The 27165-nt window shown below is 36.6% G+C and overlaps 1 protein-coding gene and 1 non-coding gene across 2 annotated transcripts in view; both read left to right on the top strand.

The window, feature by feature from the left end:
• Smp_136960 (putative sideroflexin 1,2,3) overlaps positions 1-27165 on the top strand; it is a gene marked incomplete at both ends in the record, with an annotated part of 82495 nt that overhangs the window by 51109 nt on the left and 4221 nt on the right. Inside the window, 7 exons of the mRNA XM_018797329.1 lie at positions 1764-1899; positions 3898-3992; positions 6289-6356; positions 9340-9657; positions 13153-13258; positions 19118-19294; positions 21515-21862. Coding sequence (XP_018652382.1) covers positions 1764-1899; positions 3898-3992; positions 6289-6356; positions 9340-9657; positions 13153-13258; positions 19118-19294; positions 21515-21862 — 1248 coding nt within the window. The remainder of the gene's footprint in view (positions 1-1763; positions 1900-3897; positions 3993-6288; positions 6357-9339; positions 9658-13152; positions 13259-19117; positions 19295-21514; positions 21863-27165) is intronic.
• On the top strand, positions 7164-7230 carry Smp_tRNA_01981_Gln_TTG.1.1. Its single transcript has one exon. It is a non-coding gene (tRNA).

The raw sequence follows: 27165 nt of genomic DNA, 5'->3' as shown, positions 1-27165 counted from the left end.
CAAGAATCGGAAACAGACTTTTCCAGTTACCCTAAGTATGGGCGCTTGTCATACATCTTAAAAATCACTATTTTTGATTTCACTTACTGACCGCTTTGTATTTGTGTTGATAAAATATTTAAGTGATCTTATATGGGTTTTTTTGGAAGGATCGAATAATTGAGTGTAGTGTCGGGTACTTTGTTAAGCCCATATAACTTATTCCAGCTTCTGGATAGGTCAATTTATCCACTCTTCTTGAGTCATGTTTTGACCATGTTAGTTACTCACTTATCAACCTTGACTGTTTTTATGTAAGCGTATGTGTTCATTTCCTGTCTTACCACATGTCTGTAACTTATTTTTGTTCGGCTATAAATATCAATTAACTTGATTAAATAGAGTTGTCTCATACGTCTTCTCCACTGCTCGTCGTTTCGCTTCGCTTCATCCCTCAGATTGTCTGTCCAGATCAATAAGTGTACAGAATATACGTATTCAAACATCCGTTCTCGTATTTGACTTATCTAAATCCGTTATTCACTGACGCGAGTTAAGTCAACGATTTTATACGAGGATTGACGATATGTATATTTCAGTAACAATCAATTATACCATCTAACTGGAGTCAGATATTCCAGGGCCAGAAAAAACCTATCATTAATAAATTATCGTTATCTAGTTACGTGAACAATTTACTAACTCTTGCGTTGTATTACCTTCAAGAACTAGAATGACATTGTTCCACAAGAAGCACAGTGTTTTTGTCAAATGTCATTGTCGCGTTTTCTTCATCCAACTTCATACATATATGCAGGAAGTCAGTCACAACATAGAATCCGGTACGTAAGTACGTCGGTTCAATTCGCCATATCCTATTAGCATAGAGAGAAGAAATTGTCAGGTTGAATCCCAGAACATTAGAGGTAGTAACAGTATCACTGGTAACATGAAAGATCAGACATCGGAAATATGATTCCGGAAGAAAATATGTTAGCGAAATAATAAAAAATGGTTTTGATGAATTTATATTATTAGGATTTGGTAGAGGTCAAAGAACAGATGCACCTGTGCCACTACAAACGATTTTGAGACACGTCATCCAATGTCTCTAACCATTGGTTACGATGATCATGCCGACCTCAATCAAGTAGTCTACAACTAATAACATGCCAAAGTCTAATTGTCGATATCTTCATAGATTGATGACGTGTTTTGGTTTGGTCTCCCCTAGCTTTCTTTCAGTGTACTCTTGCATACGTGAAAAAAATCCCAACCACATTAGTTGGTGAAGGTTTACTACTTCATCAATCAATTTCTCATGCTTTCTTAGTACTCTATTCTTAACCCAGACATTGCTTACTTCATGGTCCCAACTACTGCACTCCCTATCAACAACCCATCCTCTGACGCCTGTCAATCCTGAAGTAACATTTTGCATCTGTAGGACAAAAGTTGAATCCTGAACCTGGTTTCATTGTTGCTTAAGGTTGTTAGAAGACTTTGGATTCTTTTAACGTCTTCATTAGGCAGAATCATGTCATCTATGTATTTTAAGTCAACAAGCGAATTTCCTGGTAGATCAACTGAAAATTCAGACGATGAGAATGTTATCTATAAAATCCAACTGCGCACAATCTAGTTAGTTTGATTATTGCAAAATACTAACATATTTAGAAATTAAAAAGTTGACAGTTGTACCTTTTTACAAACTAACTAATTTAATATATTTTTCATGCTGAATTTATTTTATTTCTACGTTTGTTTGTTCATTCAACTCATAGTATATTCGTTCTGGTGAAGTGTATAAACCTTTAGAAGTTGTTGCACAATCTTCTCTAAAAAATGATAAAGAACGTGCAAGTTTACGAAAGGCGCTTGAAGAAATTATCGATCAAAGTGATGAAACACTTTTACCAGGTATATTCCACAATTTATCTTAAGTTTTCTATACTCTTGTGGATACCATGAACAACGAATCCACGCACTCGATTGATATGTAGTGGTCACATTATTGAATAATCAGTCACCTCAATCTGCAGTTAGTATGTCACAACTGTTTGTTAAGGACATATCTAATATGACTCAACTTAAGATCTCGTGTGAAAAACAAAAAATTAACGAATGTGATAGCTTTGAATGAAATCTTTAGTGAAAATTACTTTCCAATATACAGCACTCATGCAATAAATAAACCGGGAAATGGCCGAAAGTGCTAAATACGACACATAAAAACGCAGCTCATAACGTCAACCATTTGTGTTTTGCTGTATGCTCATCAATCATCTAATGCAATTCAAATGCAAAATCATAATACCGCATTACATTTGACATATTATTTATTATAGGTACATAAATAGAACATTTTCGAGACGAAGTTTAGCCTTCCAGCTAATTGACGGAAGTTCTTGAACCGTAAAACATACAGTAAAAACAATAAGCAATTTTAAAAAAAGATAGAATTATAACGATGAAAAGAAACGCTCTATTTATTATGGGGTTGTGGAAATGGTTAAATTTCATTGAAATTACGAACCAAAACGTGAATTCACTGGATGACCATTTTGTCTTAGTATAGGACTCCTCAACAGCGTATATCCACAACCTCACAACTGAGAACACAACCCAGGACCTTCGTCCTCGCGGGCGAGTTGCCTAGTCTTCAAATTTTCGCCCACCGTCTAATACAAACTACAGGCAAATAATATATTGCAAGTATTATCACCAAGTTTAGACTTAATAATTCCAAACACATTGAGCATTTCTGGTAGACTGTTAATAATAAAATAGTTGAAATCATGAGTCGATTGAAGCTAGACCACCATGGAAAACCTGGAAGTATTGGACGTCCGTTTCGTCCTATTGTGGGACTCCTCAGCAGTGCACATCCAAGATCCCACCTGGCGAGATTCGAACCCAGGACCTACCAGTCCCCTTCTAATAATAATGAAATAGTTTAATTCCATAACCAGCTTTACTATAGTGTGAATTTATTTAAATGATGGCAACTATTGAATTTATCTAAGATTTCATTGAGGTCCATATTTTCTTCACAAATAAATAACGTCCGATTCATATATGTTTTTACCTATTCTTAATCAGTAATTTACTGTCATTATTTTATGACAACTTTTCTTGATTGATATTATATTGAAGTCATGAATCAATCAAAGTTAGACGACCATTAACTATCTGGATGCATTGGACTGCCGTTTCGTTTTAGTATAGGACTCTTCAGAAGTATGCATTTCACGACTTTGGTTTACATTTACTGCGTGCTTTCATTTCCATCCAGTAATCGTTGTTATATACTTGACCATACTTGAATCATTGTTAATTAATTGTAGATTTATTGCTCAGATTTTGTATCATGTATGACAAATATATGTGACATATCACATATGTATACATTGTGGTTTTTTTATTTAAGGTGTGTTGGGATCACATAATTCACCTTTTTGTCCTGTTAGTCATGGCATCTAAAAAACCAGTACCTTAGTAAAAGTTCAATTTTGTTTTCTTTGTATTCTAATTGGGCACTGTGGCTAAAGAAAACTATGTGTACCGATATATAGGGACTATCGTCACCAGGTTATAGGGCGAAGAGATCAGTGGTCTGATCAACATATTGCTAACCAATAACAAGCCTACCTTATGGTGAAGTAACCCTATCGAGCCTTCACTACAAGAAATTCTAATTTATAACACCTGACACAGGTGATGGGCTCATCAAAATATTATCCCATTCAATGGTATTAGTGTAAAGTCGTCTATAGCAATAGGATTGTTAGTAATATTGCATCCATCATATTTGCATCTTTTGTCGAATGTAACTTTATATGTAAATGCATTATTAGTTTTTGTATACTCAAATGAGATCTCTTTGTTATGTTTTTTCTAACTGGTATTCTTCAACAGATGGTTTGTATCATTATTGTTCTCGTACTACGTTGGCTGACTTAATTCAAAAGAAAATGAATTGTGAAACAAAGAATTTAATTAAATTGCCATTGGTAAATGGGATGAATTTCTTGTTTTGAAAACATTTCATTTTGTTTATCTATGTGTTATATTTTTCATTTGGTAAGTACTTATCGTAGAAATAGTCGGTATTCAGATTCACATTGATGATACACCGTGAAGTAGTTGGGTTGCATAGATCCTTTCATGTATTTTGGAAGTTTCATGAACCCTGGTGGGTTGGCGTCTGATTAAATCTTGGCAGGGATTCGGAAATCTCAGTTGATTTTTACCAACGTTAGTCGCTTGTAACGCTCGGCAAATGTTCGTCTCTCAACAAAAAGGCGACGATACTAAGAAGTAATCGGTTTGGTTTTACTTCACAACTGTGAAACTTAATCTTTAGAAGTAGTGTACTTTCTGTGGTTATTACTGTTAAATCGTACTTTCCCTAGGGGCATTTCTGTCGCATACTGTCATCACCAAGTTAGCGATCTCGAGTTTAGACGTGGGGTGATGACCAAAGACGAAAAATCGATTAGTCAGTGTATTTATTGTCTTAGGTAGCGTAGACAATTATTCCTCATTACCACATCCTTCAACCAAGATTCGCAATGTCAGTTAACATAGGAATAGGTTGGAAAAGACAAGCAAACCAGGACACGGTATTAGTTCATAAAATCATTGACTGTTTGTGTGAGTGTTATTGGTATGTGCAGACTAGCTACTCTATATTGACGATGATTGTATAGAATTGCAGTTGTCACTGTGTATGCATTATATTTACAACGTAAGTCACTTGTTCAAATATTTTATTTTGAAAATTCCCTAGTGTAATGAACGTATAGTTTTGAATAAAACTATTACTATTATTAATCCTAAAGTGTGGAGCACTGCTAAGGCGGTCTCAAGAATAGTCAAATTTTAATAGAAAGGCTAAAATCTCTTCAGGAACGATAACTGCTCTCACACTTTCTACCAACTCGATTTTCCTCGTGACCTTTGCCCTCTGATTAATTGTCATGTTTTTCTTAGTTCGCTAGATTGCTACATGCTCGAAGGTCATATTCTGCTAGTATAGCAACAACTTTTGTACCAGTTTAGTTTTAGTTTCTTGTTCTACCACAATATCAAGTTATCTGTAATTCCGTCTTCCTCCTGTTTAAGCCATCGAGGTTTGATGTGTTGAGTATAATTGATTGTTGTCAGTTCCGAAGAGAACCGATCGTATTAGAGTAGCTCGATCGTTTTCGTTCCTAAATCCGTAACATCGTAAGTTGTATTAAACCCTAATAGCAAAACACACCAAGCACGTTACTTTAAATAAGTGTTCTGGATCTTTTGCTGAACCGATGGAAAGCAGTCGCTTTCGAATGAGTGTAATTCTGACGACAGTACAATGATAGGTTACGCCAACCAAAAATGAAAATACAAGTTAGATTTATTATTTATTTATTTAAACACATAAATATTGGTACAAGGAAGCACCAGATACATATGCGCCTCACAAATCTCATTCGATTTGCTTGAGGGCTGTGATACTGCCCAGGTGCCCAAACCGAAGCAGGTGGTTTCCTTAGAAGGCCACAACCCGAGCTTTTGACCTAAAGGTCTAGTCCACAAAGCAGTGGAGCATCGTGAGGAGATGCAGTCCCATGGTAGCCGGTGATCAACGACTGATTCGTATGCCATTTGTTCCCTCAGGATACTGGAGCTCATGTGCACCATTGATTTGGAATCAGGGTTTTCCAACTCCTCTAGGTGAACTTTCCGTGTCCACCAACCCGGTTAAAAGCGCCGGGCATTCACTTTTCGTCCTCTCAATTTCGTAAACAACACCCGTGGTGTGAGAAGGCAGTGAGTAGGACTTCCCTGTCAGAGGCTATATATTCGCGTGGCCATGTGAGAGCATTTGGAGAGGGAGAGCGGACTCTCCCCGCTCTCGGCCGTACCAGGGCATTTGGGGGCACAAGTTAGATTTGTCAACAACGAATTTCTAATGATGTATATATGTTCATCCATAATTCAAATGTTATCATAAATCGTATGCGTTTTCGTTGGACGGTTATATTTGTATGAAACAACTTATACTTTTGAATTAACAATTTCAATTCACAAATGACAACATAACATGGAAACTACTGTCAAGGTGATTGACAAGTTGTGTGAAATAATTTATTTCTTGTTCAACAAGCTTTGAAACGGATCTGAGGCGTTTTCAGTTCCTACGAATAAAATAGCATAGTTAAATAGTTAGTTCCCGTTTTTTTGTATTTGAATCGAAATTTGTTTAATAATCTACACTAAGTTAATTTGATCTCGTTTTTCTTCTGATTCAATTTTCTCCAGGATAAAAGTACCATTCGTGGTTGCCTAGATATCAGTTGTCAAACTCGACAAATCTTATTGACTGGAGAGTAAGTAATTTTTTTAATGTATGTTGTGTGCCATAGTCTATTAAATTGTACTAATCCACTGAGTACACTTTGAAATGTCAGTGTTAAGTACTGGAAATTATTTACAAATGTGTTGAATTATTTTATCAACATAGACATGATGTCTTAGTTTCTATAAAAGTACCCGTTCAACAATGAATGTGTGTGTGGTCACACATACATAGAGAGGAGCAAACGTGATCTCAAAACTAAGGTGTGTGAACATGTACCAAAATGATTGCAGAAACAAATAGAATCAAATAAACAATATTTGAACGAACAACTGTTTTCAATAACTTCATCATCAGGTTCTACAGTTATAAGTCCATAATTATTGTGATATTATACAAAGGCCAAGATGTGGTATGTATTAATGAATTTTACAATGTTATATGTTAAAAAATGGTGAATGTTTACATCTCTTACAACATATGTACTTCAAAATTGTGTTATTTATAAATTAGAAAGGTCATTTAATAAAGTTCAAAATGATTTGGAGTTAAGTGTCCAGTCACAATCTGTAGAATAGTTTTATAGCAAAAATGAAAATGCGAAAAATCGTGTGGATAAAATTCATAGCAGGAGAATTTCATCTTCATAGTTGAAATCATGGGCCAATTAAAGCTAGACCACCATGGAAAACCTGGAAGCACTGGACGGTCGTTCCGTCTTATTATGGGACTCCTCAGCAGTTCTCATCCACGATCCCGCACTCGCGAGATTCGAACCCACGACCTACCAGTGAATTTAAACTTCAACCTATTGTACAAGCAAGTGGTTATCAGGACTCAGTAGCTGAGTGGATAACGCGATGGCGTTTGAAGCGAATGTTGCTGGGTTCGAGTCCCAGAGTGAACATCAACTGTGAGATGCAGGTACATCCGGCTGACGAGTCTCAAACGGGACGAAATGCGCGTCCTGTATTCCACTGCTAGACACTATCCATCTTTGCTTATAGTTTAATATTAGTTTTTTTTTGTAAATTGTACTTCTGAAGGTATAATACTTTCTTTTCTTTTTAGATCACCAAATTTATTAAATTCTGGAGTTCATTTGACAACTATTAATTGTTTCGAAGAATCAGCTGAAATGAAATCTTCACAAATAATTTTAAAGAATAATAATAATAATAAACCAAAAACAATTTTAATGGCTTATACTATGGGTGATGAAAAATCAGGTTTTAATTCACTTCTTACAATTGAATTAAACAGTAATAGTGATAAATCTGAATTTAAGTATGTTTCTCTATAGTTTCTTCTATCCTATGCATTTTAATATGATATACTTGTGTAATGTTCGGTAACTAAGAGCAAACTCTGTTCAAACTAAATTTTCTATTAGTTAATACTCGTCACTGAGTTGTTTCTGTGATTTTCAGAGAACTTGATGCGCTCTAATTGATTAATTTTCACAGTCTAAAACGCTACTACGAGTTGCGACTGATGACCTCCAGTTGGATCGAGGTATTGAAACTGATCGATCATTTGGTGGTAAATAATTTTATATTTGTCTAGTCCTTAATGCTGATCAGATTCTGTCGATCAATTCGTAATTTGTCCACTAGTCGATATCGCATCCAGAGTGTGTTAACGCTAAGTAGTTGAAGACAGTCGATAGTAGGTGCTGTAAATACATATTATATATCATGAAATTGTATTTCTATATCACGAATTGACTGAATTAACAAAATTTCGGTTTAGTATCTTTTTTTCAGAAAAAAAAAACAATTATATAGCATGTTTGTTACTGTCAGATCATTGAGTAGAAATTCCAATAGTCTACATTATAGTTCAGCCAATTCACAACATAACACACACCATATAACGTCATTGTTGGTGATTGACTATTCGACACTCCCGGGATGACTGAACACTTGCAATCAATACTTTATACTTACTTATTATGTATTTGTATTATTCTCGTATATCGTTTTAGAATTATGAATGGCGTTGAATTGTTTTTGGATGCAATACCTGGGGATACTAATCCTGCAAATTTGTAAGTTTTTATATGGATTTAATACTTCATTGCAGAGGTTTAAGTATCATTGTAGGGTATGGTAAAAATAATTGCGATCATTTGAAGCTCGGGTGGATGCTTTTAGTTAAATTAAGAAACTTTTCTTATCGTTCTAGGCAACATCATCACTGTCTACTTCTTGTAAAAGTAAACTTTTCAAATATTTCACGATCATAGTCAAGTGAACATGACAGTCAAAGAAAGAAATGAAATCTACAAAGACAACCATTCACAAATAAGGCCATCAAAATGAAATGATTTAACGCTTATCAAATATTTGGTAATTGCAATTGTGCATAAAGCAGATACTGATGATGTCCAACTTCTCAATTATTCCATCTAGCTCATAAAACACAACATCAATAGGGTATAGTTGATGGCTAACTGCAATACGCTGGTTGGTAAACTAGTTTTTCGGTAAAGTTAACAACACTGAACTGACGAAAATGGCTGATATATATTCTGCTTTTTTGGCCGGATCAAAACAGCATTTATTTCGTGATAAACTTATCTCTGCTATGGCACATGCTATACTAGTTGATAAATTAACTTATAATCATTGTTTTAATAAGAAGTCTCTCATATCATTAAACTTATGTTCTTTCATATTCATGATCATCAGTAAATTTATTCTTTCTGAGTTTTCGATGATGAATGCTGGTGGGCGGCCTGTGCTCTCCCACGAGAGGTAACAGGCGTAAGTAAGTAGGTCTTCATCCATTGTTTCTAATATACATCTTATGGATTGACTCGGTTTATTTCTACTTAAGTTAATTTAAAGTGTTGATCATCGAGTTGTATGTTTTGGTAATTTCGGAAGATCACAAAAAAGTATTTGCATCAGAATATACATAATCTTGACTGTTGTGATATCTCATTCTTGGGACAAGGAAATTCAATCATACTTTTGTTTTTTTTTAATTCTTTATATACAATCTTCTAGACCATACGAACTACAAGATATGCAGTTTTATTCATCTCAAGTGCTTCTATTAATTGTATCTCGTCGTTCAAAACACAGTAAAGTTTCGTCGATTCGGTCATCACCTAAAATAAATGTGAGTAGTATGAAAATTGATGAAAGTTTGTTGAATCGTGAATTATCATCGTTAACACCAACGAACAATGATTTAATGCATAGTTGGCTTGTAATGGTACCGATTCGTGATATATTGAATGGTGTTGAAAATTTTAGTGGAGAATTATTAAAACAAACGAATACAACTGCTTCAATTGTCAATGAATCAATTCGCACCAATTTGTAAGTTAAAGATCATTCTTTGAAACCTGTCATAGCGATTGAATGCGTTCTTGCCCAGTTGATATATATGAAGCTGCTAATTCCCGCCGATGAGAGAGGAGTGAATTATCGATCAGAGCAATGATACACGAAAAACCGTATGAGCAGTCTTGAGTACTTATCAGTCCTGCTATCTGCTCAGCTCAGCCAGTTAAGTCTAGAACACCACTAACAGCCTCTGCAATATGAATCACTATTCTCAATCATACTGGATTCATATACCAATCAAACTGACCACACCGTACCATAAAATAGAAAATAACATTTGTACAAGATTTGGCCAAATGTGGCTGTGAATAGGGGGAACAGTAATTAATGGATAACTCAAGAATGGTAAATCGTATAATAGTCTATGGGTCAAAATAAAGCTTATAATAAGAGGGAAATGAATATGAATAGTTTAGTTACTTAACAATTATACAAGAGGAAATGTACATATATTGGTCCATAAGTAGTTCTCAAAGTTACCATTCATAAATCTCCACGGAATATGACAAAACCTACGTACAGATAATTGATTTCACTGAAATCGCTACGTTCTGAAATAACAAAAACTGTTAACGTATCTCTTAGTACTGGCCCTAAGGAATTCCTCTGTTGTCACACATATTCTATTGAATCATTATTTTTGACTATTCGAACTTTGAATATTGATACCCTGATTTATTTATTCGTTTAAAAAGAATCAACACTAAAAAGTTATGCCCATAAAGATACTATACTGACGAACCAATGTTGATTGCTAGGATTTTGTGCAAAATTCAAAATGTGATGACAGACAGCATGTATCGTACTATATGCTCAGTCAGTCAGTCAGTCAGTCACAACGTAGAACTTCGTACATACGTACATCAGTTCGAGTTGCCATACCATATTTTCACAGGGATGCAGTTGTCGATTCAAATCCCATAGTGGTAGAAGTAGTAAGAGTATAATCAGTAGTCGGAAAAATTAGGGTTTACCAATATTTAGTTACTAAAGCACAGTTTCATGAACGGGGAATATTCCTTTCAATAAATTCTCATCAGATTCTACACTCATACATCTTAATTAGTAATCCAGAAGAATCTCCAAGTTTAAAGGTAAATACATGACTTACAATTATAGCATGGGAATTTAAGATTTGTAAGATAGCTTATGTTGACATGGATACTATACATTGTTGATTTGAAAACGTTTTTACGGTGAATAAAGTTGTAAAGTTCATAATTACAATAAATACAAGATAATATGAGGTGAGAGAAATAATAATGCAATTACAAGTCAGATCAGATGTTTAATGGAAGATTACATAGTGTATGGATTGGTTCGTACTTCTACTCAGAGTTCTTTGATCATATATTTCTCTATAGACTTTCTACGATATCCGTTTTCTACAACAGCATAATCCGAGGTATTTAGTTCCTGTTCAACTGCATCACTCTATCAAATAGCTTTTATTCGATCACTAAGTGTTCTAATCAAGTTTCTTATGTACTGTAGAAATGAAAATCTATGTAATGCCCCTGCCCAAGTATTTTGTTTAAATTTTTGCTTGTTGACCTTTAAGTTCTTCTTAAAAGGCTATTCTACTTTCATGTTGTGCTTCACTTTTGAACTTAATGGCTGGGTGTATTTCATTAAATTGCTAAAGAATCTCTAGATGTAATGTGTTATCACTATAGGGATTTGTGGAGATTGTAGTATTTTCACATTTTAATCCACGAGTTGATCTAAGCTAGATTAGCATTTAAAACCTGGAAGCACTGGACGGTCGTTTCGTCCTTGTATGAGACTCTTCAGCTTCCAAGTTTTCAATGGTGGTCTCGTTTAGATTGACTCGTGAATTAAACTGTGTGATGTATTATTTCTACAAATGATGAATATGTCATCCATATATCGACAGTAAAATGTGAACTTTTGAATAAACTATTTATATGTATCATTTTCTAGTTTATTTAGAAAAATGTTATCTTATATGAGACCTAGCAGTGAAAACAAAACAAACACTACAATTCCGATTCACGTCATTAAAGATTTAGTACTAAAATCCACCATAAATGTGAGTTTCATATTCAACAGCCAAATCTATAGACAATGGATGGAGTCACAACGGATTTACTTATAGTCCTTATTTCAGCTTATTCAAAAGTTCACATTTTACCATCAATATATGGATAACATATTCATCATTTGAAAAGATACACTACATTTAGAGATTCTTCAGCAATTTAATGAAGTACACTCGACCACTAAACCTACAAGCGAATGGGGGGGGTGAGGGTGGAATAGCCTCTTTTAATATTCTGTGAACAGAAAGAATTTATTGGTCAACAAGCAGGGATTTGAAGAAAAATACTTACTTACTTACTTACTTATGCCTATTACCCCTCATGGAGGAGAAGGGGTCGCCCAACGGGATTCTACAACGTGCTTTGTCCTCGACAATCCTTTCCAGTTGTTTCCATTTTCTCTCCATTCTTTGGATTCGTGCTTACGATTCCCGATGCAATATATTCCTTGGTCTTCCTCTTTTCCGTTTGCCTTCAGGGTTCCAAGTTAGCTCTTGCCCCGTGATGTAATCTGATGATTTCCGCAATTTATATCTTATCCACTTCCAATATTTATTGCTATCAATTTTTTAATTGGCCCGGGATTTTGTAAGCTTTTCAGCTTGATTTGGGGAAAAACACTCGATCGCGAGATCTAGTTTTATAATATAGACCGTCAAATTCCAAATCATTAGATTCAAAGTATCGTACACACCCGGAGAACTGAGAAACAGGAAATTCTATAGTTATGATCATGAGTCAATTGAAGCTAGACCACCGTGGAAAACCTGGAAGCACTGGACGGCCGTTTCGTCCTATTATGGGACTCCTCAGCAGTGCGCACCCACGATCCCGCACTCGCGAGATTCGAACACAGGACCTACCAGTCTCGAACCAGAGCCCTTAACCGATAGACCACTGAGCCGGCATCCAACAGTGTTAATGTCTAACCTCAACCAATCCACGAAATTGCGCGACCAACTTCCAATGTACTGAGGTAGATACCTGTCTCTACCTGACATGGATTAGCTCCACTGGCCACGACTTCTCACTAGAACTCCAGGAATTACCTCAAGGAGCCAGTCACTAGTAAGCATATGATTATTATCACAAGGGGGTTTTTGTGGAGATTTAGTAATTTTATAGTTAAGATCATGAGTCCATTGAAGCTAGACCACCGTGGAAAACCTGGAAGCACTGGACGGCCGTTTCGTCCTATTATGGGTGGTGGTCTAACTTTAATTGACTCATGATCTTAACTATAAAATTACTAAATCTCCACAAAACCCCCTTGTGAAAACAGGAAATTCGTTGCAAATATTTCGATTTTGTCCAATTTTCCCATCTTAGTGTAGCTGTGTTAAACTGATATTCATAACTACTACATCGTTTTTTTCGCTTAATATTCTTAAATGTTCATTTTTAGACCAAGAAGAAATCTTTCCGAATTCATTACACGTGGAAATATTGAAGCATTACCATGGCACGCTATTAAATTAACAACTAATGGTGATCGTTCAATTGTTTTTGTTGTAAGATTCATATTTTTCTCTGTAATTATCGAGTAGATTATAACTAATTTCATCGTCATTGATAATATGCGAATTGTAAATCTTCATGCTATAAATATACTCATCGAAAATGACTGATCACTGAGTATTGATACATTCCACGTTTGTCCATGTTGGGACGGCTTCTGAGAACTACGATGGAGCCTCTAGAAGTCGTAGAGGAACCGAAGACTTCCATCCAATCAGAACCCAACGGAGCTTTCTAGAATATCAATGTATCATTCTACTATTGACCAGTGGCATGACATACCTCTCTGCAGAATGGTTGAATTATAATGCTGATATAACAAACGCTAATATCTATAAATACCCATAATTTCAGTACATTTTGATTCTTTCCCAACAAGCACTTTTCTCCAGTAGTCTTCTTCTGTCTTCTTATTTGTGACTTAGAGGGTTTTAGCGTTTGAGTGCTCAAGTTATACGCGGTATATTAAAAATTCATGTTCTAGACATAACAGTCTACTTCTTTAGTTCTGTTGAAATTCCATTGGCCAGATTAAAATTTGGCCACCAGTTTAGGTGAATCGACGTCGCATGCACTATTCTTTTGATATCAGGTAGTTGACAGGACACTCTGTTCAACCTAGTTGTCACTCGTCAACAAGGCGTATCCTCAATTTCCAATGGACTTGTACTTCTTGCGAGATTTGAACCCGCTTCCCAGTTTCACAGTCGGAGATATCAACATTGAGCTATCCGGGCTGCAAGAGATCTCCCACTGAACTGATGTATTCACAACTGATTCATCACTCAGTAGCAACCAATATTATATTTGTCTAATCCTCTAATTGCTGGTCTGATTGTATCAATCATGTTTTAATGTAGGTATTAAACTAAATAACTTGACATCACATGCACTAAATTTATTCGATGCCTGATGTCCGGAATTAGTCGGAAAAGGTTTCCTGATCAAACAATATCAATATCTTTTTTGTTATATTTGGAGTGGCATCTGTTATGTGGGTGTCTGTTGTGATAAATCCGCGGTCCTACTACTTATATGCTTGAGAACGGGTGCGACTGCAATTCCTATGACGCAAAGTGAAAAATTGGTATAAATGAAGATTTATTGGCTCTCATATGGATGGACAGCTAAAAATTTATAAAAGATTTTGATGGAGTTTTGTTCACGACCAAACCATCCAGCTCAGAAAACAAAGCTTCATCGAAATAATCCACCTGAGCTACAAATCTCCACCATTTCATGAAAGATTACTTATGGGCAATGAATTATCAGATCGTGTAAATTTTTAGCTGTTTATTCCCTAATCCATACAATTAAGATATACATAATAGTTATATAATTTACAAGCGCGTTGTAAATTTTGATCCAACTTACAATCAGTCAGTCAGCTACAACGTAGGACCAGGCACATATATGCATCGGTCCAAGTTGCCATACCTCGTTAGCACAACAAGATGAACACCGGATTCATAGAAGTAATTAATTTAGTGGTGGTAGTATATAAAGAAAGGTTGTATATAAGGATATAGTACAGGAAGGAAGAAAGATATGAAGCAATTTTAGTCTCAAGGTTTAAGGGAAGATAAAGAGTGTATACACCTACGCCATTGTGATAGATTCTGAGCCATGTCACCTAGAGTCTCCAACCATTGGTTACGATAGTCACGCGGACCCCAACCAGGTAGTCTGCATCTGCCAACATGACTCAGGCTAGAAGTTAGTGACTTCAAACACTGATGCCATGTTTTGGTTTGGCCGCCCCTAACTCTCTTCCAACCGTCCCCAATACTAGTCATCATAGCGCGTCGTGGTAATCGGTGTTCAGGCATACGTAACACGTAGCCCAACCATCTCAGTCGATGAAGATTCATGACCTCATCAACTGATTTACCATCGTTCCCTAATACCCTGCGTCTAACCTCACTATTACTTACCCGGTGATCCCAGTAGATGCGAGCAATATTTCTAAGACATCTGTGGTCAAATACTAGTAACCTACGAGTATCTTCTACTCTTAATGGCCATGTTTCACAGCCGTAAAGTAGAACAGAACGAACTGATGCGCAGTATACTCGTCCCTTAATTGATAGACGGATATCTCGTCTACGCCATAGGTGACGTAAGTTGGCAAAAGCCAAACGAGCTTTTTGAATCCGTGCAGAGATTTCGTCAGACACCAACCCATTAGGGCTGATCAGACTTCCAAGATAAGTGAAGTTGTCGACGCGTTCGACTACTTCACTCCCTATCCTTAGTTCGGGTGTTGACGCAGGCCAATTTACATTTGGATGGGGAGAAACGCATCCCAAACATCCTGGCATTATTACTGAGTTCCAACAGAAGACTCTGCATTTTGTCAGCGTCTTCACCAAACAGGACTATGTCATCTGCGTATTCTAAGTCGCTTAGTGGTCCCCCTGGTAGGAGATCAATTCCTGTAAATTCAGTCGACGAGAGTGTTATTTCCAGCAACAGGTCTATAATGAAGTTAAACAAAAAAGGGGATAGTGGACAGCCTTGACGTACACCACTTGAGGTTGTAAAATCATATGACAGTTCGCCATAAGCTCTCACTCGACTGATAGTGTTCGAGTAAAGAGCCTTCACAAGGTTTATGTACTTCTCAGGTACACCTTTCAATGACAGACACTGCCACAGAACCTCTCGGTCTACAGAGTCAAATGCTGCTTTCAAGTCAAGAAAAACTATCATTGTCGGACGCCGATAAACGTGTCTGTGCTCTAAAACTTGACGAATGGTGAATATGTGGTCGATACAGCCACGACCAGGTCTGAAGCCAGCCTGAATTTCTCGTGTTTGCAGTTCATGAGTCTTAGTTAGGCGCCTGATAATTATTGAGGCTAGTATTTTAGATACTATGTTAGTCAGACTAATCCCTCTATGGTTATCGCAGGATGATTCTGACCCCTTTTTATATATTGGGACAATCAGAGATTGTGACCAGTCGGATGGGATTACATCCGTCTCCCAGATTTTAGCCAGAATATTAGTCAACCTAATCGCTAAAATTGGACCACCATATTTAAAGACCTCTGGAGCCAATCCATCTGGACCAGCTGCTCTTCCTCGTTTCAGATTACCTATAGCCTTTTGAACTTCAAGTAGGGTCGGGGGGCCTACTTCAATGTTCCATTCAGGTTTTCTAGGAATAGTGGGTAGTTGTGAAGTAGCTGAAGGCCAGCTAAACTGCTCCTTAAAGTGTTCCGCCCATCGTTTTAAACGTTTAGGTTGAGAGCAGATAAGGGTTCCGTCTTTTTCCGAGATTGTCTCACTTACACTTGACTTCTTAATTCCGGTTTCTTTTATTAGTCTGAATAGTTGTCTGGTGTTGCCTACAGCCGCTGCCTTTTCCATCTCTTTTGCTTTCGTTGCCCACCACTGCTCACGATCGTTCCTTAGACTTTTAGTTAACCTAGATCTAATTTGTTTACGCTCTTCGTCATGTTCAGAGCCTGATGGGATGAGTTTACGCGAATCCATCAGTGAAATAGACTTAGAAGAAATCCACTGGTTTTTTGGAGCCCTATGGTTTAAATGACTAATAGATGTTACTGCTGTTTCCACAGCTGTTCGTATGTCTTTCCAAGCAGTATCTGGGTCAGTCTCGTTTACAGAACTGCCTAGATGTGAACTCAGTTGTTTCTGGAATTCGCATTTGGCTTTCTCGTCCTCCAGTTCAATCCTAATGGGTCTTCTTAGTGTACTTTTCCTGCGTCCATTGAGGCGCAGACAAATGCGCGCTCGTATTAAAGCGTGATCAGAGTCTAAACAAGTATTCCAATACGAGCGACAATCTTCTATTGAGCCTCTCCAACGATGACTGATGACAATATGGTCTATTTGAGTCCATCGTTGGTTTGGTGCAGGTGGTCGCCATGTTAGACGATGTCTCTCCTTATGTTTAAAATTAGTGCTTGCTAAAAATAAACGATTGTCTGAGCATAGTTGCAACAGACGATCACCATTATCGGTTCGTTGAACCGGAATACTAAAACACCCACCTAAATGTCTTTCTGTTTGATTTAAGCTGCCTACCTGGGCATTAAAGTCACCCGCTACGACTACTATGTCTGAGCGCTTAGCTTTCTGAAGAAGCTCAGAGAGTTTTCTGTAAAAGTCATCTTTCACCTCATCATGGCTGCAGTCATTGGGAGCGTAGGCAGAAACGACGTGTATCCCTATCCTTCCGAGTTCTTACGGAGCTATTTAGCCGGACAGCACACAGGCGACTGTTAACGGGGATCCATTCTAGTAGTGCCTGTTCTGCCCTTGTACTTAGCGCTATGCCTACACCTGCAAGTCCACGAGAACTAGCCAACGGGTCGCCAGATACACGGAGGGTGTATTTCGTTGGCTGTCCATTTTGGCGAGGTGAGGTCAAGTGAATGACCACACTGGGATCCTGTATGCGTGTTTCGGAGAGACAGCATACATCAATCAGCATACATCAGATTCTAGGGTTTTAGCTAAGGAGGCCTGTTGACCGATTTGACTTAAAGTACGTACGTTGAAGGCTCCAATGTGTAGTTTGGAGCGAGGTTTTAGTAGACCTGGGACAGTGTTTCGCGCACTAGAATCGTCGGTCATGGTGACACTTGAGGAGGAAACCGGAAGAGGAAGTTTAGTGTTGAAAGTTGAGGTAGGAGGAATAATAGGAAGTGAAGAAGGAGATTGATTATGAATACAGTGGTCTTGAGTGCTGTTAGAGGTATGAGGGCAGTTATCACTTCCCGGTTGCCCACACGGTGGAAGGGTTCTTCTAGAGGTACCTGAAAAGGAAATTGGGTTAGAAGTGGTCTTAATGACCTGAGAGCGTGACCGCAGTGCCCAAGGGACAACTGCTTGAGGTCGGTCACACACGACCTTTTTGTGGGTAGTTTTTGTGTTAGCTCCGTTCTTCAAAAAAAACCTTACCGCCGGAGACGGATATCCGTGGGATAAGGCGAGATGTGCATTTTTAGGGTCGACCTTTTCTAACCCCACCCCTCCTTGTGGGAAGGCAGCATCGCTGTCATGCTGGTTGTCTGAAGGAAACACCTTACTGCTGTCACACCTCTGTACAGTCAGCAGTACAACTTCGCCTTCGGACCTTGGGTTTGCTGCTTTTAGTCTCACCGCTCTTCAACCGACCTGTCTGGCATGGTAGGACCTTGAGGAACGATTGTTCCAGCCAGCATAGCTCGATTGTTTCATCACGATAGGCAAGCCCGACCACCACGTCAAGGTAGCAGCAACGGTCGGGCAATCAACAATCAATCAACTTTTTAAACAGTCTTACGGTGACGCTGTTCATGAATCGAAGTAATCATAGAACTTTCAAGTGTATATATATTACAACCAATCGGTTTGTAGGATGAAAAACATTAAATTTAACCAATCATATCCTCCTTTCTTTTCAATCATAAACCTTACATGTAGTAATTCTTACCATCATTGACGCTACTAATATTCGTACTCCTTTTTTAGTCATAAGTTACGTAGTGCCTGGCGCAAATTTTCATCTGTCGTAGTTCCCATACCACATCGGCACAGTTAAGTGAAAATTATCAACATAAATGCCAGAGTAGCAGAATTACTAACAGTATCGTGGATGCGCACTGCTAAGTAGTTCATACCTATTTACACAGCTTAATCCAATCCTTTTATTTCTCATCTCTTGAACTTTTTCTGACCGTGATGGTATGGCATATCAACTAAAACTGACAAACATCTATCTCTGCTAGATTCTTTATTAGTTGTAATTGTATCATTTTTTTAATCAATTATACTTTTCTTCCGCTAATACTTCCTTTTCTTTAGTAAGTCCCTGTTTTATATACTTCTTCCCATAGCTTTTTGAAAATCATTCTACATGTCGTGTTTATTTAATGGAACGACCAGAACCAGACGAAACTATGGTTGTTGATGATTCTGCCAATGAGAGTCATCTACAGGCTACTAATAATGGTAACAATGTCGGTGTTGGTGATACCGGTGTTGTTGCTGAAACCAGTCGTGTTATTGGAAAAGTATAACATCACTTGTTGTAAAAAGACATTTGTAAACCTGTATTCTAGATTTGTTCCTTTTTTCAATTTGATGTTAACTATCTTATTGTAATATAAATAGAATTCATATTTATATTTTTCTCATTATGAAATTTTGATTTTGATTTGTAATTAATTGTCTGATGCGATAAAGTATGTTGTGTATTAAATTCACTTTTAGTAATTGTTTGTTTGAATCTTCCCATTGATGTTTTAGGACTGCAACTGGTCAGTCTCTAATTGGCATATGTGCATACTGTGCGTATTACCTCGATATAGCCTAAATTCACAAGCATGGTAAGCAAAGATGGATAGTGGCTAGCAGTGGAATCCAGGATGCGCGTTTCGTCCTATTTAGGACTCGTTAGCTGGATGTACCTTGCAGTCCTAAAACATCAATGGGAAGATTCAAACAAACAATACTAAATGAATTTAAACTTCACCCCCTTCCACAAGCAAGTGGCTATCGGGACTCAGTGGCCGAGTTTATAACGCGATGGCGTTTGAAACCAAAGGTACTGGGTTCGAGTCCCAAAGTGAACATCAACTCTGAGATGCAGGTACATCCAGTTGACGAGTCCCGAATAGGACGAAACGCACGTACTGGATTCCACTGCTAGACACTATCCATCTTTGCTTACTATGTTTTATATTGCCAACGAACTTAAAATTTTGTCAGATAAAGTTTATCTGAGTAATAGAGAACTTAGTTTGAGTTTCATATGTTCATAAAGTGTTTTTTTTGTCGAAATTGACCAATCATAATTTATCATCTTTCTGAATCTGGAATTTTGTTCTAATGAAAATAGGAAGTCTTTTGGTGCATTAGTCTATACCTGAGGTACAAATCTCTACCATCCCAAGGTGGCTTTTTGTTACTCCTATGAAACTTGGTTTTTGTGACCTAAACATGTTCTGCAGGTCTATGCATCTCTACCATGAATATCTCTGGAAGATTGCTAATACATTATCTGACCGTTGTCAATCAACTGATAAATTATGATTCAGTCTAACCATGAGTGATCTGGGTACAGTTTAAATGATATAAGAATAAGTTATCTTTAAGCACAGCTGTGAGCATATGTTGCTGTCCTGTTGGCTTTCTTATTGAACGCTCTATGCTGGTGTTTTGATCAATGAAAAAAGCCTCAGTGGCAGTTACTCTGCAATATCGTTCTGTGAGATGCAAATAATTGTGTCTACTCATCACTACTTTAGGAATAAAATCCTAGAGCTTTTCCAACTCTATCATTTTAGACATAGGAACATGGTGAAGCCTAGTAGGCCCTTCTGCAGAAGAGTGCTACATCGAAGCACGGTACAACTACCGGGGCGCAATAGTTGTTTTTGCACTGCTTACGCAGAATCATCACATAACACTTTCATTCTTTTTTATCTTTCGGGCCATTTTAGACATAATCAGACCTAATTCAAAACGGCTACAAGTACATTTAATAAAAGATGTCTTAACATTTAGACCACTGTAAAGAAAGTATTAACTTCATACTATTCGTCCCATTTATTTTAATCTTGTTAAATAACTGAATCATTTTCCGGTCCATCGTAATCAAATTGAAGGCCGACATAAACCAATTTCACTGTACCCCACGTTAGCAAGGTGCGATGAAATTTGCCGGATGATTATCAAATGAATCGAAACAGTGTAATAGTAACAATAATGAGGAAGATTAAACAATGAGAACATTGTTTATAAACAATGGGAAGGTGCCTTTACTACTCTGGGACCTACCCCAACGATTTTATCTCATTGTGCCAATGGGGTTTAGAGAAATACAAAGAAAATATGCATTTTGACTGATTATCAGTCGTTTCACCCAACATAAACTGTTAGTCGCAACAAGCCAGTCGATCTCAACCATTTAGTCTGCATCTACTAACAATCAATAAACTCGTGGATTGATGCCACATCTTTATTTAACCATTCCCAGAATGTATAATACTTGTTTGATCATGACATCAGTCTAATCTTATTTCAAAAGATTTTTATATATTCCATTTTCATTTGCTTAGATATCAACTTGCGATCAATGATCAATCCTCACCATCATAATGTCCCGTGATATTTCCCCGTTATTTACATCACTCGTTTCATCCATTAAACCAACAATTCCAAAATTATCATCCATTTCTGAGGAGGAGAAGAAGAAAACTTCACTTACTGGCTATGAATTTTCTTTTCAGACACGTGCTGAAAGTCTTCATTCAAGTCTTAAAGTCTTATCAAATTATTTAAAACGTATTCATCAATTAACAGCTGGTACTTTAGGCAATTCAACTAAACAACGTTTACACGCTGAGTTAACTGAAAATGTCACTGTTTTGATTGAACAATGTACTTTATTGTTAGCACAATTAAAAGATCTAATTCATACTACAAAAGATATTAGTAAAGTTGATCAAAGCATAACTTCAATACATGATGATTCGAATATTAGTAATAATAAAAATCAACTTATATTACATCGTCTAACAATTCATAAACTACTAAGTGAAGAATTGGATTCTTTGAAAAAACTGCGGGAAAGTGAAGTAAGTTTCTTTCTCCAATATGTCGATCGTATAATATTTGACTATTTGTTCAGTATGAGTACGTCCAATTTTTGACTGTCATTCCACTTGCTCAACTTCCCCCTTTGTTTTACTGATGTTAAATATAACAAGTTGAACCGTTTGTAGCTCAGGTGAACGTTTTAAGCGTTGATAAGTTCTGTGATCCAAATAGTCTGATTGCTTTTATAGTCTTTTTGGGCAACAGTATCATGGCTTACTTAATTTAGAAGGTCAGCTTAATCATTCCACAAGCCTTAAATCAGCCCGCTGTACTGGTGGCCTTGCTTTTAACTGGCCATCTCTATGTATATTTAAACTGTTCCGTATTCATACTAGATTCTATCTTATCTATCACTAACGTTTTCATTCCACTGGTTTACGATTTACAGATATTGTGTGTTTTAAAGTTCCTCAATTTATGTAATTTGTCATTCTACAGGTTTCACTGTTTTCTTAGTTAGTCAAAACTGTATACTTAGGCGTTTAATTTCATGCTACATAGAAGATAATATACAGAATTTCTGAATATTGTTTCAAAATACACCATCCAATCACTGAATCGTATCCTTTATTCCGTGGTTGGATCCTTACGACCAATTTAATCCTGTCAATCAAGTATATATTGTCACTTGGCTAAACTTCTCGATATTGGGATGCATTTGGTTGCCCGAGTTCTATTTTGAATTAAGTTTGGGTTCGCCATTTCTCAATTAGGAACAATCGAGAAATTTTAATAAGGGATTAGATCTATGCTAACTGGATGGACTGAGCAATATATGCACCTTACTTTAATGATAATCCACCGCGAGATAAAATATATAAATTAGAGTCTTTTAAAGAAAAAAGATATTTGTCTGAACCCTAAAAGAACCGGTTTCTAACTCTGTAAAATGCCATACCTACATAAAAAGGTAAAGGCGAAATAAACGTGATAAAATCTCGTAGGGAATCTCAGGAAGTTTGTTTGTAGGCTACCCACTATCCAATGTTTTAGTACCTTGATGTCAGTCCGTATTCTTGGATGTCTTATCACTTTGGAATCTCACGATAAACATACAATCCTTCAACATCCCACGTACGCTTTACGGGTAACTTCCAGTCAACATATACCCCACATCATTGTTCTTTAGCTGCTTCCAAACACCTAACAATCGTTCTAAACAAATCTAAGTAATTCGAAACACATTTTTTAAGATCTGTTTTGTTTAGAAGTGTTAGAAAGTGTAATTAATGTTTGTATTGATGTGTCTTGTATATTTGATATGACGACTTTTGTCATATAGAATGATGATAATATCGTCTGATAAATATTTGATGGTGTTAGAACTCATTCACCTTTAGCCATAATTAACTTTGAAAAAAATGATCAAATATTATAATTTTAAACCAAAGGTTTAAGATTAGACACGGAATTATTTTAGAGACATGGAGTCGATTAGATCTCATCTCCCAAAGAAGTTTTTTCTGAGGATGTCATATTCATCATTTCTGATATAATTGTCTTACATTATGCTCCTTATTAAAGAGGTATTGTGAAATCTAACAGTTGCCACTATTCACCCCATGGAGTTTCTAGTATCTAAATATTCAGTCTAATAATTAGATTACCCGAATCAACCAGTTGACTTGAACACCTTAGCAACTGTTATTACCACTGGTGTGATAATAGAGAAATCATAACACAAATTAGTATGTGATAATTACGTTTCAGACGTACCTGTCAGTATACTCACATGCACATATAAACCTGGAAAACATACAGTCTATACGAATCAATAATCATATGTACACTTTGTAAATGGGTAAAGTATTGTTTTCACAAAATCTTATCATCATTACCAACTCTGACAGTTTCAAGTGAAAAGGGTTACAAACATACATTGTGAGTGATAATCGAATAAGATAATGTGGCCCTGTTGATTATGATATAATTGTTTGTATTTATGGAGTACCTCAGTACAGTTAGATATAAGTAGACTCGTAGAGATAGAAAATTAGAAGTCATGAAAACGAAATTTCTTCGGGATATTTCCAACATACATCTATCTTGACACTCATCATCAATGCGAACCTGCAGTCTTGTGAAAACCCATGTTCTTTATGGGATTCGAATTCGGATCATCAAGCTTGATGGTCGGAAATGTTACCACTAAACGATTCTAGCGAAGTATGATCTCTTGTAGGTGAAGTTGCAATGTAGTATAGGTTGCTAGGCTGTTTGATTTTCAATTCTTTCAATGTATTTACGTCTGTTTGCTTTCTAACACAGTAAGTGATAGTTAACCTTATCCATTTTATGCTATACGGTCTAGTAGTTGAGACGTCTTGTTTTCTTCTATAAGTAGAATTATGTTATTCCTACTCTTTTGGCAGTGATAAACATTTGATGCAATAATTTTTATTTGGGTCATGTCTTTCCACATACAAACTAGTAAAGACTTTTCATTTACTTGTTTAAATACATGAATATTATCGCATATAATGTCACCTTTCATAACCAAATCATGTTACTAACTATTATATCTAGTAAGGTGTGTAAGAAAGTGCATTTTATGAAATACAAACAATTAAATGGTTGAAGCGCTCTCATTACAGCAAATCGGTCGCAAGTTGATGTACTGCTTCATACGCTTTTGTTTAACCCTATCTGGTTATTTATCGCTAGCTCATAAGAAAACTCTGGGGCTCAAAATCTAATTGTTCAAGCTTCCATTTGTTTCTGGTACACCTGAATTTCTTTAATATTCTGTTATTTCCTTATGTAGATCAGGAGACAACAACGTCTTGTCGAGTTTTCAGGAAATCTTGCTACTGGTGTACGCTCTGTTGCCGCATCAGGTACAAATGTCACTGCATATTTAAAGCGTCCCAATAAATATGATAACAGCGATACAAAGTTAAGAAGACGTGGTAATAATAATGATAATAATAAAACTAATGATGTTTTAAACTATCATGAATCTCGACATGAAGAAAATTTCACAGAAAATGAATTACGTACACTTGAAATTGAAAATCAAATACTCTATCAACATTTTACGCAAGAGAAAGATGAACTGCATCAAGTAGCTAAGAAAATCTCTGAAATTGGTCACTTAAACCAAACATTATCGGAACACCTAATGGAACAATTAGAGGTAACGATATATGAATATAACTTTCTTTTGAATAGGATCAGCAGACTATTGGTTAGAGCATTTAGCTTTCACCTCGTTTCGTTTCAAATTTGGATCGCGCTCCATCTACTTCGGTTTGGCCAACTGCGTAGTTTTGCTAGCCGTCACAATTAGAGCGTATTTTGAAGCCGCCTATCGTGGCGAAGATTTGTAGCTCAGGTGTATGATTTTGATGGAATTTCGTTCTATGAGCTCGATCAGGATAGCCTAGAGGTTCAAGGCTCTGCGTTCAGGTCGCAGTCCACTCTGTGGGTGTGGGTTTGAATCCCACTCCTGACACTAGACTTACACGACCAAACCATCCAGCTCAAAGAACAAAACTCCATCGTAGCCGAATATATATATATATATATATATATATATATATAACGGGATCTTCTTACTGAGAGAATGAGCTGAATGGAAGTCAATATGACTATTAGAGTGCGTGGGCTTTCGGTAGATGGATAGATTTAGAACTCCTTTTATATTTCTTTTCACTAAGCGATCTAAGAAAGGTAGCTCACCATGTTCATTTTCATTCGTGAATTTGATGTGAGATGAAAGTGTATTTATCCGTTTTGAAAACAATCTTAGATGACTCTTTTTTATCACTACAAATGTATCATCTACATATCTAAGCCAAATTCGTGGTTTAATGTCGTTAGTGAAAATATTTGATTCTATGTGTGCCATAAAAACGTTGGCCACAATCGGGGACACGGGGTATACCATTGCTACACCACTAGTTTGTTTGTTTAACATTCCGTTGAAAGTGAATAGAGTCGAATTTAAGCAGAGTTTTAAGGATCTCATGATTAAACTGATGCTTGAAGGACATCTGTCAAAAAGAGTATTGTCATTCTCTAGTAAACCACTAATGAATTCTAAGCATTTATCAATAGGAATACTAGTGTATAATGAGACGACATCAAAGCTTACCATGACTTCATTCTTCTCGATAATTTTGATTTAAAGTCATATCTATTTTAATCATATTATGTAAGTTAAGCTGTAGTGGCTTTAATATGCTACTTAGACATTTAGATAAAGCATATGTCGGTGTGTTGGTAAAGTCTACTATCGGTCTTAAAGGGATATCTGGTTTATGAATTTTAGATAAACCATAAAACCGTGAAGTATTACATGATTCGGGATACAGAGCAAACCAAAGCGAGACCCAATGGCTGGTTTTAGCTCTTTCAAAAGTTCACTTGTTTCTGAGTTGACTTTATTTTTTATCGTTTGAGAATTTATTGGATTGATTTTTTGACATGGTCCTGTTGCAAGATGTTCAAGAGCTTTATTAACATAATCTGTTCTATTCATGACCACTGTTGTGTTGCCTTTGTCTGCTTTTGTGATTATAATCGTTTTGTCTTTTTGAAGCGAATGCAGAGCCTTGTATTCTTCTTTTGAGATGTTTGGTGTAAGGTGTTTTTGTTTAGTCAAAATATGGGACGTCTTTTGACGTAATAAATGCGATTATTTTTCCGGTAGTTGTGCGATTATTGGTTCTATTGTAAGGATGGCTCGTCGCTAAACTCTAGGAAGCCTCAAGAAGGCCAGAAAGAGCCGAAGACATTCCATCCAATCACTGCTAGGGGAATATTCTAGAATGTCGACGTGTAGCTTCCTCATTGGATGGATACGAATGACCCCCTATGTGCCTATTGGTTGTCTGAAATGATGATTTACTCTTAGTCAACAACTATAAATACATGAGATTTCTGCACCATATTTTGACACTTTTGGGGAATAAAATTCCTACTTACTAGTCTTCTATCTTCTCTCTTGCGACGTTGCGGATTCGATCGTTCAAGTAGCCTAGTAGTACGCGGCATAGTAAGAATCAAAGTTCTAGATATAACAACTGGCGACGGGGTTAATTTATCAAAATGTCTATTACCTTTGATCAATTCGAAGCTTTTCTAGAGCGCCATGAAAGACGCAAACTTTCGGTGAACAGTCTTCCTTATTCGATATTCGGTATCAGTGCCTGAAGATAGTAAAAGCTGGCAACCATGATTGGGTGCAACATGCCAGCGTAGTAAATCGTGAATATAATCGTTATAGGTTATCCTCAATGACCGAACATCAGTTCTAATGTCATGTTGTTCATTACTC

This window comes from Schistosoma mansoni, chromosome 4 (assembly GCF_000237925.1).
Source record: "Schistosoma mansoni strain Puerto Rico chromosome 4, complete genome".
Lineage (NCBI taxonomy): Eukaryota > Metazoa > Platyhelminthes > Trematoda > Strigeidida > Schistosomatidae > Schistosoma > Schistosoma mansoni.
This window is presented reverse-complemented; position numbering and strand designations above follow the sequence as displayed.